General features: G+C 41.1%; 1 protein-coding gene across 1 annotated transcript; it reads right to left on the reverse strand.

Moving 5' to 3' along the window:
- Positions 1-763: 763 nt before the first annotated feature.
- On the reverse strand, positions 764-17,065 carry tonsl (tonsoku-like, DNA repair protein). The gene is made up of 29 exons (XM_037694676.1): positions 16,974-17,065; positions 16,799-16,894; positions 15,853-15,995; positions 15,586-15,769; positions 15,360-15,489; positions 15,029-15,200; positions 14,832-14,946; positions 14,580-14,731; positions 14,352-14,504; positions 13,449-13,574; positions 11,689-11,887; positions 11,538-11,593; positions 10,118-10,207; positions 9,790-9,862; positions 9,531-9,694; positions 7,557-7,680; positions 7,357-7,474; positions 7,239-7,326; positions 6,663-7,143; positions 6,391-6,593; positions 6,212-6,318; positions 5,968-6,124; positions 5,769-5,847; positions 5,388-5,692; positions 3,353-3,524; positions 2,975-3,150; positions 2,815-2,888; positions 2,453-2,586; positions 764-963 (listed from the first exon to the last, which is right to left on the reverse strand). The coding sequence occupies exons 1-29, from the start codon at positions 16,996-16,998 to the stop codon at positions 764-766; spliced, it is 4,296 nt and encodes a 1,431-aa protein (XP_037550604.1). The 5' UTR covers positions 16,999-17,065.
- Positions 17,066-17,505: the final 440 nt, after the last annotated feature.

The following is a 17,505-nucleotide window of genomic DNA, read 5'->3' on the forward strand; positions in this document are numbered from 1 at the left end:
TTTTTATTTGCTCATAAAAATGAACTGTTGTTGTGCAGCTGTGAAGGACTATTTAACCATCGGCAATTTAAAATGTGGAATCAATAAAGAATAATCATTCCCAGCTTGTTTCTCGTTAACTTTTTTAAATTTCTATTTCTGTATTTGTGAGCTAACAGCTAAAATCTAACCCCGTGCTTCCATTATGCTTTAAATAAACTTTACAGATCAATCGCTGGTCTTCAAAGTCTTTTTCTGTCTTTAATTATTTAGAAAAGGCTGTTTATTCAGACTAATTACAGAAATATGTTGATTCATATACTAAAGACTATAATAATTGTGTTGGTTTGTATACCAGAAGATCTCATGAACCACTGAAGACATTTTTATTAAAAAATAAATTATAATTATAATTATAGATGATGATCAGCAGCTCATTAACTTTCTGGAGTCAACCCAATTAAGGACGGCAAACTAACTTTACAAAAACAGTCAATTTTACAGATATTAACAGACCTAAAAAAACAAATAGTCCTGTGAACAAAGGTCAGAAACTAAATTAAAACCCTTTAATTGTTTCTTTTTATTCAAATCTAACTTATTCAGTGGGTTTACAACAAAAAACAAGGTTCGTGCACATTTACAGGCGGATGAAATAAAATCCACAAGTTATTTACAGAGGAAGCTAAACTCTTTCATTTTGTGTTTCGTTTCAAACGAACAGCACCTTCAGTATAAAAGTTGTCTCCGAACTGTCAGTGAGGAAATAAAAGCTGCTCCTCCATCACGAGGAGGCGGCAGAGCAGAGCAGGAACTTGGCCTTTTGGTTCAGGAAGTGTCCGTCTGAGGGACTCGTGTCCCAGCTCTGCTTCAAGGCGTCTCGGTCCACTTTGTTCAGGCTCTGTGAGCAAAGACGGAGGTCCTTGACCAGCTCTGACAAACCGTCCAGTGCTCCATGGTCCCAAGGGCCTGACACCTGACAACCTGATGATGAAACAGAAAAATAGACTGTTTAATGGGGCGTTTCTGCTGCTGTTTCATTTACTAAACATATTTAGTGTCCAAACCTTGTCATTTCAAAATTTACCAAAGGTTAAAATCACTATTTATGATTTGGAAAAAAGCTACAACTACTGTATTTTTCGCCGTAAGTCACAGGTTTTTGCATAAATTTGCAAGTTCTGCGACTTATTTTTGTTTTTTTTCTCTTCATATTTACAACCCAATTTTTTGGCTGAGATGTGATGATTTCATTCATTCTGACATGAAAAACACTGAACACTACCATTTTCAGCCGCTAGAGGGCGCTCAACTAATATGGCAAGCCAAGTGTCTCATTAATAGGTAAAAGTGGTTATTAATGAGACACTTGGCTTGCCATACAAAGCCACATTCGTCTCGCTCCAGAACTCGTGGAGCAAACGTCAAATCAGCTGCATTTCGCCGCCCAGGTGAAATGCAGCTGATTTGGCCATTAAAGTGCATTTATTAAGTAAAAGTTAAACTGAGACACACCTTTGATATAATTTCGAGCAAACAAATAATTGTTTTTAAGTGTTACTCTTGTTAAAGTCCTCCTGTGCACGCTCCAGATGGCGGCCAATCAATTTTTGGCCCATGTTTCCGGGTGGTCAGCGGTGACGCGTAATATTAACCTTTATTTAACCAGGCAAATCCCAGAGATCACAGATCTCTTGCAAGGGAGGCCTGGGACTTATAGATGCGACTTATATGATGAAGCGATGTACTTATGTATTTTTCCACTTTATTAGACATTTATGGACTGATGCGACATACGGTGGTGCAACGTGTACGGCAGCAAGTACGGTAATAACATCTTGTAAAGTGTTTGAGCAAAAGCAGAATTATGGAGTAATATAATTTTTTCTTTATATTTTACATATAATAATAGAATACAAAAACTGACTTTTAAACCAAAGCCAATATTACTTTTAACTTTAACTGAAATAAAACATTTAATAATCTAAAATGTAAAAACCATAAAACAGCAACGGATTTGATAAAAAAAAATTTTTTTTTTAAATCATAGACATAAAAATGAACAATTTTTCAGCTCGTCCTTCAAGTTGTAACAGACTTAGAAGATGTTAACGTGTTTATCATATTATATATTTTTAACTTTATCTTTCGGTTAGTAAAAAGCCAAATTAAACTATAATAACAAAAGCGAAATTGATTTTTTTTTTTTAATAAATTGAAAAAACAATTAAAATTTTTTTGTTTATTAATCAGACCAATTTATTGATTAGAATTTTTTTAGACCATCCAAAATGTTTTAACTTTAATATAAATTCTGCACGCATTTGCTTATAATAAGAAAATAGAAAAAAACCTGGAGGAAAACGTAAAAAAAATATGTGAGCATGCATTTAAATGAAGATCTGTTTAGAGCATTGTCATTATCTGATGTCTAAACCAGATGTTCTATCTGTACATGCTAAACGATGCATACCCTGAAAGTTTAGAAGAGTCAGCGATCGGGAAGCTTCTCTCACGGACATCAAGATGCTTTGGAGTCCCACCGAGGTCACAGACGGGTTTCCTGACAGGTCCAGACTCACCAGAGTCGAACAGAAAGGCAGGCACCTGAGACAGAATAAAAAAAAAACAGCTGCAGAAACTAACAGGAGAAAACGGGCAGGTTTTACAAATAAAATGACAAAAATAATGATTTTGGTGGTGGCACAACTCAAAATGAGATGTTACGATGTCATGACTCGGTTTCTTCATATATCTTTAGGTAAATGATAATAAAAAGCCTGCGGCCGAGCCAAGATCTTTGCAACAACAACGTGATGGAAAGAAAATCCAAACCTGGACAAGACGGTGACGCTGCTGTCCGTCAGTCCGTTTGCTGCCAGACTCAGGTGCACCAAAGAACACTCCTCCTACAAAACAAACAACAAGAACATCAGTTTGTAAAACAGCTGTAAACTAAGTGGACACCACTGAAGGTGAAGGTGAAGGTGTGCACCTGCGACAAGACTTTGGTGAGGTGTTCCAGCGCCAGCTGATCAACAGGACCCCTCCGTACGGCGGACAGGTCCAGGTGCGTGAGAGCGTGGAGGGGCAGGGTTTTCAAGACCAGCTCAAAACCAGTGGAGCCCAGTGCATTGTGGGATAGGGACACTGATTTCAGGTGGTCCAGTCCTGGGAGAGCCAACAGTACTTTGAATGTAAATCCACTACTTCTGAATACATTAAACATTTGAGAAATGAGACGCTTCACCTCCACTCGCTCCATTTTTAACCAACAGACAACTAAAAAATGTTGGAGATGCTGCCGCACCTTTTTTAAAGTTTTCTTAACTTGGACACCAACATGCGTCAAACAAAAAGAAAAACTAAACACCTGTCAGAGCGTTGGCAAGCAGCAGGCGATGCTGCTGAAGGAACCGAGCCGTGAGCCCACAGGCCTGCAGGGACAGCTTGGACAGCAGAGGACAGCAGGACAGCAGACAGGACAGAGACTCGGAGACGGCGTCCCCCAGAGGGTTCATACTGATGTCCAGCTCCTCCAAGCACTACGAGACAAAAACCACCACATATATTCAATTTGGATTTACTTTTACAAACTCATTTGTGATACAGCATCGTCTCTAGATCTCATTTATGAGACTTCCAGGTCTAACAGGAAAGTGTGCCACGTGTTTGGTTTGACACACTGACAGAACATGCATGTGTGAACTACTCACACAAAAACAAATATAAAAGGTGTCAAAAGAACAAAAAGTGTTTTTTTTATTTAAATGATGTGTTTTTTCTAATGAAACCACTTCACAGTCTGGTGTGACCACAACAAGAATTCTGCATCACCGCGACTCATCAGTTCAACTAAACGTTGCACATTCTGGATAAATAATGTTCTTTAAATACCGTGTTTGGTGCCGTACAAGTCGCATCAGTCCAAAAATGTCTAATAATGTGAGAAAAACCATAAATAAGTTGCTTCGCCATATATAAGTCACATCTACACCGCCTGGCCAAAATTTAAAAACAGTCGCCACCTGGATTTAACTAAGCAAATAGGTACAAGTCTCCTATTGGATAATTACTGCATGGATTATCTTTCAGCTGGCAACAAGTTATTTAACATTAACTGGTGCAATGTATAACCTTAAGAAAACCACTAATCAGTGAGGCTAACTGGAAAAAAAAGGCTTCAGTTTGCTAGGGAGCATAAAGATTGGACTGTGGAGCAATGGAAGAAGGTCATGTGGTCTGATGAGTCCAGATTGACCCTGTTCCAGAGTGATGGGTGCATCAGGGTAAGAAGAGAGGCAGGTGAAGTGATGCACCCATCATGCCTAGTGTCTACTGTACAAGCCTGTGGGGGCAGTCTATGATCTGGGGTTACTGCAGTTGGTCAGGTCCAGGTTCAACAACAGCACGTGCTCAAAGAATGAGGTCAGCTGACCTGAATATACAGAATGACCAGGTTATTCCATCAATGGATTTTTTTTTCTTCCCTCATGGATCGGGCATATTCCAAGATGACAATCCCAGGATTCATCAGGCTCGAATTGTGAAAGAGTGGTTCTGGGAGCATGAGACATCATTTTCACACATGGATTGGCCACCACAGAGTCCAGACCTTAACCCCACTGAGAATCTTTGGGATGTGTTGGAGAAGGCTTTGCACAGTGGTCAGAATCTGCCATCATCAACGTAAGAAAAATTAATACAACACTGGATGGAAATAGATCTTGTGACATTGCAGAAGCTTATCGAAACAACGCCACAGTGAATGCATGATGTAATCAAAGATAAAGGCGGTCCAACGAACTATTAGTGTGACCTTTTTTTGGTGGCAACATTTTTTTTGGGGGGTCAGGCAGTGTATTATGAATCACCGCTGACCACCTGGAAACGTGGGCCACCTAAAAACAATTATTTGTTTGCTCGACATTATAGTAAAGGTGTGCCTCAGTTGAACTTTTCCTTCATAAATGCACTTTAATGGTCAAATCAGCTGCACTTCTCCTGGGCGTTGCGGCGAAATGCAGCTGATTTGACGTTTGCTCCAGGAGTTCTGGAGCGAGACGAAGGTGGTTCTAGGGCAACCAAAGTGTCTCATTAACAGCCATTTTACCTATTAATGAGACACTTGGCTTGCCATATTGCTCGAGGACCCGCTAGCAGCTGCAAATGGTAATGTTTAATATTTTCTATGTCAGAATGAATGAAATCGTCAGATCTCAGCCAAAAATAGGGTTATAAATATGGGATAAAAACATATACTAGTCGCTTCAGTGTACAAGTCGCAGGACTTGTAAATTTATGCAAAAAGGTGCGACTTATACGCCGGCAAATACGATGCTCTGAATCCAAGCGGTGAGGGAAAAATAACAGCAAAAGCCAAAAATGGATAGAAAGTGGTGATTCACCGGGAATGGACGTCTCTGTCCCTTTAGAGCATCCACAGCCTTCTCCAGACCGTCCCCCGTGATGGAGTTGGCAGAAACATCCAGCAGCCGAAGTCTAGGCATGGTGATCGCCGTGGCGACCAGCTCAGGGAAAAGGTCATCTGGGAGCCGGTTGCCGGAGACGCGCAGCTCGGTGAGGTTGGCCTGAAGTTTGAGGGCGCGGAGGAGCGGGTTGAGGGAGGAGGGGGCCAAACTGAGGCTGCACACCGCCACAGACGAGCTCCCGTCCTGGACCTCGCACAGCCGGGTGACACGCTTGTTCTCGTCTGCGCGGAGACACAGGCACACCCCGTTACACGAGCAACAAGATGGAAAACTGTGCCAGTTTGTTGAGGTGCTCACCCACAGCCAGACTCTGACACGCCTTCTTGTAGCGCTCAGGGAGAGGGGGCAGATCCCAGGAGCAAACTTCAGCCAGAACCTGGAACACAAAACAAAATCAAGAAAAACAGCAAATGTCCGACAAAACCAGCACCGTTTTTTTTTGGAAGCAGTGCTTTAATAGAATGTAGAGGCCTCTCAGGTCATGGTCAGACCTCACCTCTTCATTGGTGTGCAGCACAGACAGCAGCAGGTCCTGCGGAGACAGCAGAGCTCCTTCCTTCTGCAGCGAGAGACGAGGCAGGAGGCCACACTTCTGGTAGTAACGCTGAGCTGCCTGCTCACACAGCCATGACACCGTGCACGAGTCCGCCTCACTACAACACGACACCAACAGACACAAGCTGCTAACACACCTGCACAGGTTAGCCAGAGTGCGAGTTTCAGAGAAGCCATCCACCAACCTCTGTGGAACCGGGATGAGGAACACATCTTCCTGCACTCTGACTCTTATCCTGATCGGTGCAGGAAGAGACGACGGCATGGGAGCAACTGGAGCCTGAGCTGAAGGCTACAACTACAAAACGTTAGCAATGTCTCTTTTAAACAACACTCCATTTGTAACACGATAAAACCTTCCAACCTGAAAGTGTCTCTGCGGAGGCGCATCAGGCCTCGTGTCGTCGTCATCTGTAACGGTGGGACTGTGTGACCTGCTGACCTCTCGCCTCCCTAACCTCACCATGCCTGGCGCCTGAGTGATTTTCACCTGATGAGGCTTCAGAGAGCCGTTCTTCCTCTGAGAGAAACTCCCACTGAACGAGGCCGTACAGCTCACTGCAGACCCTTGAAAAAATAGCGTTTTAAAGAAGTTAAATAAAGACAGAATGCAAAATAAAAGATTAAAATCATCACCTCTGCAGGACGTGTCTGTGCTGAACTGCTTGTTTTGACTTCTTGCAGCAAAACGTGAAGCAGTCTCCTCCCCCTGGCATTTATTATTTTCAACTCGACTCCTCTTTTTCTTCGGCTGCATCTCCCCCAAATCATCGTCCAACCAGTCGTCAGCCAGATACTGGTCCTCTGGAACCAGAGCAGAGTTGCTGCTGGCTGAAGCAGCAGGGGTGCTGGAGAACTGGGGCTGGGAGGAACCCTGGAGACGGGACTTGGCGCTGCCTAAGCTGCGAATGGCATCGTGGTACTCGTCTCGTACGAACACAGAAGTTGAGGGGGGCTCCCGGGTGCTTTCTCGGCTCGAGCTGGGGGCTGCAGCAGGTTCCTTGGTTTGGGGAATGTCCCTTTGACTCGGGGCTGATGGGAAAGCACGTCGAGGACGGACAGGATGAAGAGGACTGACCGGCGGGTCAGAGTCACTCTCATCTGAGCTGCTGTTAGTCTGAAACACAGACGAGCTTCACTGAATCCAACTGAAATCACGTCAGTATAGTCATTAGGATGATTTATACACACGCAGCACTTTTGAAACATTACCCCGTACAGAACAGCAGCTGACGCTCCTCTAGCTCTGTGCCTCTGTGAGGAGACGTTTCTATCCCAGCGTTTGGGGCTGGGGGATTTCCTTCGTGAGCCCCCACCGTCTCTGGGCCACTCTTGGCTGAAGGAACAGCTCCCTCGGGTGGCCGACAGCGTCTCTGAGTTCTCGGCGTCAAACAGCTGGCTGTCCTGCAGGGCATCGAAAGGCTTGGCTGGGGCTGGAGCAGCAGGAACTGCCGTAGGAGAGAAGCAAACAGTGTGTCACGACAGAGACAAAAGCACGGCTGCCACGACGTAACCATGTGAAAACCTCACCTCCTCCTGCTAGAGCCCTCCTCAGCAGCTTCTCCGTGATAACACACTCCTGTCTGGTGTCCTCGTCCAGCTCTCTGCTGTACGTCCTCTGCCACTGACGCAGGGTGTCCATGGGCGTCTCACCCTGACAGGATGGACACAGGACAAGACTGGTCAGAGAAAAGCCCAAAATCTTTAGCTCAGTATCTGTACAAACTAAAATTTAACCTTTTGTGTTTTATAATGTCAACTGGCTGTGGTGGTCATCGTGAACTGGATTGACTCCAAAAGTTCATTAGGTACAGATGTCCGTCGAGTGATCGCTTTCTGGAAGTTTTATTTAAGTCTTTCTAGCGGTTCATGGGATATATTGCTAACAGACAAACAGGGGCTCACTGCAAGAGTTGATGCTAAAGTTTTAAACAAAGACCACATGAGATCCATTAGCTGTACAAGCATTATGTATTCAAGGTTGTTTATTGTCATTCACATCACATGTGGTACATAAGGTGGAACAAAATGGTGTCCCCAAGGTCCCAGTTACAGACAAAAATAGAAAAAATATAAAGTATAAAAAGAAACAGTATATCTAAGGATATATAAGGGTTGGGAATCAATGTCAGCTACTACCACACCAAAGTTTAGTCTAATAGCTGTACAAGTGTCTGAGTGATAGACTTTTTACGTTGACTAAGTTTGATTAGCTGTGGAGGTCGTCTTCAGTGGGGTTAACTCCAGAAGTTTATAATCTGTGGATGCACATGCAGTGATTACAATCTGAGTTTTATTAAAATACATCCAATGGCTCAAAATATATTTTGCTAAAAGACAAACATAGAAAAAAAATATAAATGCACAGATGTTTAATGGGGAAAACATCAGGTACATTAGAACCAAGAGTTAATAATTGTGGCTTTTTTGTGTTTTGTAAAGTCAAACTGGTCCAACTCAGTGTCATACAAAACAAAAAAAAAACACGTAGCTTTTAGAGAAATGTGAATTCTTCAGGTTTGGCTGCATTTGCTGGTTTATAAAAAATACCAGAGCAAATCTCTTCGCGAGGAGAAACTGTAAACCAGTTCCAAATAAAAAACACTAAGTTTTCTCTTTCAGCTCAGAAGCCACTTCAAGAGTTCAAGCTTTGAAAATGTAGCCTTAGTTACAGAAAATAATATTTACTGCACTGTAATACAGCTACAATGTGCTACAGTTTCCATGGAGACGGTTCAGTTGTAATCATGCTTGGCCGAACAACTTAAGTATTAATATTTCACACACGCAGCGCAGATCATCTTCAAGAAGTGGCAGAACGTACAAAAAATCTTCCATTTTTTATAAACTAAACCGAATGAAAACATGAAACCTTCAAATGTCATTCCTGCCCACAACAGCCTTATAATCCGACGTTCTTCTTAGTTTCTTCCTTTCAAGCAGTAAAACACTGAAAAAAATCTAAATAGCATCATCAATATAGATAAAACTGTAGCACAATAAATAATTACACAGCTGCAGAAAAAATTCTGAGTACAAACGATAAGAAAAATCATAATCGGAGTGGGTCAAACTAGCAGAGACGCTCTCAGTCTGAAAAAAAAAAAGAGTCTGTAACGTGATATTTGTGTAAAAATAGAGAATTACAGAATAGTCACATCAAAAATCCAGATGTGAGTCTGATTAAAAGGCTGCACTCAGATTTTTAGGACTCAAATCTGTTTATTAAAAACACAAAACATGTTTTTTTTCCCTACGACATTTCATTTTAGGTTTCTCACATTCAGTTTCAAACGTGTGCGAGAAGTAAAGAAACAGAAAAAATAAAGATTTTCATTCACCTCTTAGCTCACTCAAATAAACAACAAAAATAAAGACGAGCAACGATAAGTCCACGAGATCTCGTTAATTATTTTTATTCCGATTTTAAAATTTCTATAGCATAGCCATTTTAGCCCCATTTGCAGTTTATACGTTAAACATATGATCATTATTTTAACACACCTTGGAGTTGCGTAGTGTGACAGAAGCCCCCCGCTCCACCAACAGTCTTGCAACCTTCAAATTGCCACACGCGAGGGCGTCATGCAGGGGGGTCACCCCCTCACACAGGGGGCCACCGGGGTCGTTGACGTTAGCGCCGTGCTCCAGCAGCAAGGCGACCACATCTGCACCACAGCAGAGACACACGTTGCAGCGAAAAACAGCCGAGAGCAACAACTCCCAGGCATCGTTAAGAAAGATGGACTGAAATGTCCGTTACCATGGTGACCGTGGTTGCAGGCCTCATGGAGGGGAGTCCAGCCGCAGTAGTCCCTGGGGTTCACTGGATGACCCTGATCCAAACGCAGGTAAAACAAACACACCCGAAGATCACTCAAAATAAAAGATTCACACATGAGCTGAGAGAATCCCTCCTCGTGGGATTAACGGGATGATTTAATCTGATAAATATTCAACAAGCTCGAACAAGAAGCTCGAGTCAAACATGGTTTTATTGTATTTTTTTTTTGCTGGACTCCTGCTCACTTCACAGATGAATCCCATCTGTGTGAAGCACCGAGCAGTTGGAGCTTTTCTTCCCGTCTCACCTGTTCTACCAGATACTGGACTTGTGTCATGTTTCCATCGATGCAGGCTCTGTGGAGCGACGTCTCCCCCTTCTCGTTCCGTTTGTTCCACTGAACCAGAGACAGGCACAGGGCGACAAAAGTTCAAACATTTAAGAGTTAAAACTTTAAACATAATTAAACTAAAGAAAATGTGCGCTTTCTGTGAAATTACAGAATGAAAGCCGAGTAACTGCTAACATGTGTTAGCATGGATTTAAATGAGCAGAACAAATCTAAAATTAGCAAAGAGCAGCTAAAAGTTTTACATAGCAACGTTTTATCTAAAATATTAAAATGATTAAAATAGTTGCTAAAAACTAAAATTAGAAAAATTGTAACTAAAAGCTAAATATTGCAAAACTGTAGCTAAAACCTTAAAATAGACAAATCATAGTGAAAAGCAAAAACTGTATGAAATGAACATCATATTTAAAAAAAACAACACAAAAAAACAGATAAAAGCTAAAATAAGCAAAACTGTAGCTACAAAACTAAAATGTGCAAAACAATAAGTAAAATAGCTTTAAATAGAAAAAACTTCAGCTGAAAGCTAAATGTAGTACGATAAAGTTGTAGTTAAAAGCTAAAATTTGCAAAACCATGGCTAAAAGCTAAAAATGACTAAAAAGTCATTAAAATCTACAATTAACAAAACTATAGCTTAAAGCTAAACTAGCAAAACAATACTTGAAAGCTAAAATTTGCTAATCTGTAGCTAAAAGTTAAAATTAACAAAACTAGCTAAAACCTTAAAATAGACAAATCATAGTTAAAAGCAAAAACTGTAGCTAAAATGAGCAATATCATATTTAAAAGCTAAAATAACAAAACCATAGATAAAAACTAATACTGTATCAGCTAAACTGTAACTGAGTCTACAGTAGCAAAACTGTAGCTAAAAGTAAAATGTGCAAAGTATGGAAAATAGCTTAAAATAGTAAAACTGCAGCTGAAGGCTAAATGTAGTAAAACTGTAGTCAAAAGCTAAAAATTGCTAAAATTACTAAATTGCTAAAGGCTAAAATCAACAAAACTATAGCTTAAAGCTAAACTAGCAAAATAATACTTGAAAGCTAAATTGCAAATCTGTAGCTAAAAGTTTAAATGAACAAAACAGTAGCTAAAAGCTAAAGAAGCATAATAAGTCACAAAAGAGCTAAGAAATGAAGTAGACATCAGAAAATATTTTAGAATGAATTGAACAGATTCATTTCTATTGGATAAAATAAAATATTGAAAAATATAAAAAAGTTAAATTATTAAAACTTACAGTACATTATTTCCAAATGGACTGAACGTTTTGATAAATGAGTAAAACAGCACAAAGTTTGCAGAAGTAGCTTGATTAAAAAAAATGTACAAAAGAAACTTTAAAAAATAAGTGAAAGACAAGACTCACCCTTCCAGTCTTTCTTCTTCCTGACACCAACTTATCGTAACCCTCTAAATCATCATCTAAAAACACAACAAGAAGTTACAACAAAAGTTTATTTTCATCACAACTTGTCTCCACTTTCAGTTTCTGCAGGTAAACACTGAGCCCAGCCTGCCTGAGTCTGAGAGAACGACATCACTGTCGTCCAGAGTTTCACTGTTGTCCATCTCCTCATCTTCATCTTCCTCCCCGTCACTCCCCTCTGGATCCCAGCCCTCGGCGGCACACAGCGCCAGCAGCCTCGCCTCGGCGTCGTCGGCACTCGACGAGCCGCTGCGTCTCTGGGACGCCAGCCAGAGTCTCAGCGCTCGTTTCTGTGGGAGTCAAAGCATTTCATGTGCACCGTGTCCCCTGAGGCGACTCAGCAACAAACTTTAACTTAATATATCATTTTTTTTGTTTAGTCACGTAAAAGCCTGAGATTTAACATATAGTGTATTCTAGAATAGCTTTAAATTAATAAAAATGTTTCCATTATTAAACTCATTTAGCTGAAATACTGTAGGCCTCATGAATCACTTAGTTTGACACATTTTTTTACTTTACCTTCCTCTATATGACTTTTTTAAACAAATGTTGTGATTTATCGAGTTAGACTGTAACTCAGATTTAAGTCGTTTCAATAATTGGAGCAGCTTCTGTGTAGATGTAGTGACAATACGTGAGGGTTGGACCTATCAGAGTTAGGCCTGTCACCATAACAAATTTTGCTGGGCGATTAATTGTCTCAGAAATTATTGCTATAATATTGTTTGAAATTTGACGATAATTACTAATTATCGTCAAATTTGAGAAGAAATGTTGGTTAATTGTTGTGTGTAATACCTTTTTTTGACCACTGGATGGCAGTATAAGACCGTTTGAACTGAAGGATGGATAGTGAGGGAGTGAGCAGAGTGTCTCTTTAAGAAAAATGGGAGGGAGGCCCCTCGACGTGACATGGGCTGTCTCTCTTCGGTTCTCAAAATGGCAGAAGCTCGGTGTGATTTGAGCTGTTTAGCATAGCATTTTTCACACAAAGCTTTTAATTAAAAAAATCAGTAAACAAGTTCTCGGCTTCTTTTTGTAGAGAAAAACAACTTTTCAACCGTGAATTCTGGAACTTCGACAAGACGGAGGTTTTTCCCAAGGTCGGCCTGTTAGCTTAGCTCGTAGCTTAGCTTCTCAGCTGTTTTTAACGATCCAAAAACAAGATTTTGGATCGTTAAAACGGATTTTAAAGAGAAAGGGAGGGGTCATTTAAGAACATTGGAGTCGAGCTTTTTGTCTTCAGTAGAAAGAGAGACACGAGTAAACGATAAAGCTGATAAATGAAAATGAAGTCAATAATTTTAATTTATCATGTGATTAATTGAGTTATTGTTTATTGTGACAGACCTAATCAGAATATCATAAACAAACATTTCTAAGAACTATAATCAAGATGCAGAGATCTTTCAATGTATTTCTCACTGTTTTAGAAGCTTTAATGTTTATTGCACTAAATTAAAATGTAGCTTAAGATCAGCAGCACAACTCAGACACAGCCTCAGTATTACATGTATTATATATTATATTATGTATTATATACAGTATTTGAGCTAACGTTCAGTTGATGGTCTGCCTTCCTGTTGCCGCTTGGCTGTCAATCAACATCACACACACTAGAATAAAAAAACAAGGTGTGTGTGAGGGAAAAACTGGAAACAGCATAACTAATAAATAAATGGCAGGCGTGCAAAGAAAGGTTCGAAGCGAAGCCCGATCTGCACAAAACGACGCAGGACCCATGTGGTCGATCATGAACACCCCAGGTAACTAACAGCTGAGGACACCCCTTGACGAGAGGCGCAAAGATTTACTGTAGGCAGCTTTTAGCCCCTTATTGCAGCTCACCTGCAGTTTGGCCTCCCCAGACGCCTCTGCACAGCGAACAGCTGTACTGTAGCTGCTTTCTATGTCCTGAGAGCGACAGCCACTCTCCTCCTGAGCTGCTGCGATGTTCAGCCACGTGCTGCACTCCTGAAACAGACACAAACCAGTTATACGCGCAAGCACGTGCAACAAGGGAATGTTGATACTTTAAGCTGCTGTTTAGCACATTGTAGCTTTTAGCAAATTTTCCCCATTTCAGCTTTTACTAGTGTTGCTGCATTCAGCTTTCAGCAACTGTTTTGTTAATCTTTGCTTTTAGCTATGGTTTTGTTGCGGCTATATTAGCTTTTATCTACAGAGTTGCCGAGTTGATCTTTTTGCTATGATGTTGGTAAATTTAGCATTTAGCCTTTACTTTGCTAATTTAAGTTTGTAACTTTGCTTATGCCATTTTTTTTTTTACTTCCAGCCACTATTTGCTATTTGAGCTTTCAGCTTTGGTTTGGCATATTTTAGCTTTTGGGTATTTTAATTTCTTAGCTACAAATTTAACTACATTTAAGATTTTATCTATAGTTTTGATCATTTTAGCATTCAGCGACAATTTTGATCATTTTATCTTTTAGCTATATTTAGTTGATTATAGCTTTTAGCAAAAGTTTTGCAAATTTTAGCTTTTAGTTACGTTTTTGCCGATTTAGGCTTTTAGCTGACATCTGGACGATTGTAGCTTGTGCTTTTCACCTTTAACAAATCAGTTAATTTAGTTTTCAGCAAAATCCTTCAGAACTCAGCTTTCACACGTGTTTCTGCAGAAAATGCAGCCTATTTAGTTTTGTGAAAAGAAATGCATACAATTATTTTAGCTAATTTAGCTCTAGTAAGCAAAAACGTTTCTTTGACGTGCAGATGGTTCCTGATCACCTCAGCAGAGCTGCCCTGCCGTAAAGCCAGCTCCTTCCTGTAGTGCTCCACAGCCTTGCCGTGTTGTCTCAGGTCAGTGTAGGTCGCAGCCAGAGAAACGTGGATGACCGCCAGCTCCCGCGCAGGCTTCCCTATCGTTTCAGCTCTCTCCAGCTACAAGAGACGTTCAGATGCAGTGACGATTTGGAGCGAAACTTAAAACAGAACAGTTTGGTTTAACTTCTTCACCTGAGCCTGATAGGCATCCAGAGCTTTGCTGTAGCAGCCGACTTTACAGCAGAGGTCCCCCAGATGCTCCAAGAGCTCCACAGCCCGGTGGGCGCTGGCACTTTTACCCTGATCTTCCCCCAACTCTTCCTCTAGTTTACAGCCCTGGTCGGCTGTGAAAGTGTACACGTGTTAATATATATATTTTTAGAGAAACTGAGAGAAAAAGGAATTATAAATAAACACATACAGCAACAAAACCGGTCCTCTCACCATGTTTGAAAGCTCTCTTCACTGCCAGTCTGTCGGATGGCTGCTGGGAACCCATCAGGAGAACCTTTTTTAGAGATCGCCTGGCCGCTACAAAATCCCCCAGAGACAGCTGCACCTGTGGATCAACGTCACTCTAAATACACCACAAACTTTAAAACAGCCGTGACAAGCGGCGGAAGGGGTGGAGCAGCTCGTACTTTGCCGATGCAGTGAAAACATTCACTTTCACAGAACTTGTCTTTCATCTTCCTGGCGCACTCTTTGGCCTGCTCCAGGCAGCGGACAGAATTCGAGTGCTCTCCATTGCGGAAGTAGATGTTGCCCAAGTTAAAGTTTGCACGGTAGAGATCCTCTAGCAGCTGGCTCTTTCTGTCCCAGGACCAAAAACAAAGACATTTAAACGGAGCCTTTCAATAGAGAATACACTGGCGGTGGTTCCTTGTTGTATTTGGACAATAATTAGAAACGATGAGCAGGAAAAGTACTTCCTGCCTGCAGACTTGTATGAGGATATACAGCAGCTCTTACTCAGCGATAAAAACGCTGCGTCTGATGAACTCGCTGCAGCGTTTGGGTTCCCCTAGATGATCGTAGACCAGCCCGAGATTGAGGAAAAGTCGAGCCTTCATCTCCCGGATCTCTTGCTCAGACACAGTCCCTACAAGTTAACAGAAAACTTAAAAAAAACGTGACGCACCAAGCTATCATGACAAGATCATTTAAGATGTTGATCACCAAAACAAACAACACACACCACCCAGACGCTCATCCACAATGGCCAAGCTCTTCCTGAAAGCCTCCTCTGCTTGCTTTAAACTGTCCTTTGATTGGTCGGATTCGTAACGAAAGAGGTAGGTTCGACCGATGGTGGCCAGAGCTCTTTGCTCTTCAGCGTCATCTTTGACAGAACGAGCCAAGTCCAGGTGACAGCGCTGATGCTGGAGAAAACACACGCACGCATTAAAGCACGTACTAAACAGTGGAGTTATGAACATGTCAGCTAGCTTTAAACTTGACTTACTTTTAAAGCAGACTCGATGTCTCCCATCTCTGCATAGCACTCCCCTATTTTACGATTAGCCACAGCCCGTCCAATCACATCGCCCAGGACCTCGGAGAGAGCCAGCTCCTGCTGGTGCTCCCTGATGGCTGCGTCGTAATCACCTGACAGACACGCGTCAGACAATCTTTACAAACACGGGAATGAACGGTGGCACATGTCACAACTGCTAAAGTGAAAGGAAGAAAGTTAGAAAGAAGAAATCAAAGGATGCAAATGTGCTCAACTAATGAAACAGTGCAGAGACAAATATGAGAAAAGTGCATCAAACAATAAAAAGACAACAAGTCAAATATAGTAATTCATATAAATAATTAAAAACTGCATTGAGGCCAGAGACGGAATGACTCAGTTCAGTTCACTTTCTATAGCACCAACAAGTCACAACAGATGTCGTCTCAGGGCACCGAACAGAAACATTCACATACATAAAATAAGTAAATAACTTATTTATCTAATGATGAGTGCTGAACGATGCAGCTGAGATTTATTAAGAACGCTAAAATCCGAATTGTGAAATTTAGAAATCTAGCAAAACAGTAGCTAACAGCTGAAATTAGCAAAACTAGCTAAAAAATTAAAGTATGCAAAACTGTAGCTAGAAGTTCAAATGAGCAAAACAGCTTATATTAGCCAAACAGTAGTTAAAATACTAAAGCTAAAATGAGCAAAAAAAAAGTTGCTAAAATGAACCAGTTTGAAGCTAAAGGTTTAAAAGAGCAGAACAGCAGCTAAAAGGTAAAAGTGGCAAACCAGCTAAAAGTGACAGCTACAAAGTAAGCTCTATTTTAAAAACGGAACCAAGTTCGTGAGTGAAATAAACAGATCTCTATAGTTCTTTGGGAAAGAGTGAGTTTAAAAATGTCTAAAGAGGAAAACAAAGATGAAAGCTTTGAAGGAAACACACCAGTCCTGGACAGCAGCTCTCCTAGCTGGTTGCAGATGTTAGCTTCCTCCTTCAGCTTGTTGTTAGCCTGGGCCCTGCTTTTAGCCTTTTGCAGCTCTGCATTGTGAACAAAAACACTGTGGGATAAGCCTCAGCTTTTGGAACCAGTGAAACAGGTAAATAAAACAACACTTACGTTTAATTTCCTTCGAAGAGGTCATTGTGGTTTATCTGCTAGCTAGCTCGGGAGTAAAGTGCGCGCTTGTCGCCTCACAAACACGAAACAACCTCATCAGATCATCTTTCGACGTTGATTCAGCCTGTCCGCCAATGTTTACAACATGTTTATTTTTCTAATTTTGCGCGATGTCACAAAACAACATGTGTAAAAAAACTAGATAACCATCGTCCTTTTTTTATTGCGTAGAGCTCGAAGTAAACTTTGCATTATCCCGCCAGGAAAGCGTCAGCTGTGACATCTAAATCACTTTTAAACCCACAGTTTTGTCTTTCAGGTACAAACCCCTTCCTCGAAACATAAGAAAATGCTCTCACAGTTTATCATCCGTCATATATTAGCATAAACTAGATTTGTTTTATTATTTATTTTTAATTACATACAGCGTGAGAGCAAATTAATAGTCAATTTCTTCCTTAAGAGAAAGCGCAGTTAGTCTGACAGACAATACTTAGGGCAAAATTTAACAAATAGGCGTCACGTGACTGAC

This window comes from Nematolebias whitei, chromosome 21 (genome assembly GCF_014905685.2).
Source record: "Nematolebias whitei isolate Nwh7 chromosome 21, NemWhi1, whole genome shotgun sequence".
Lineage (NCBI taxonomy): Eukaryota > Metazoa > Chordata > Actinopteri > Cyprinodontiformes > Rivulidae > Nematolebias > Nematolebias whitei.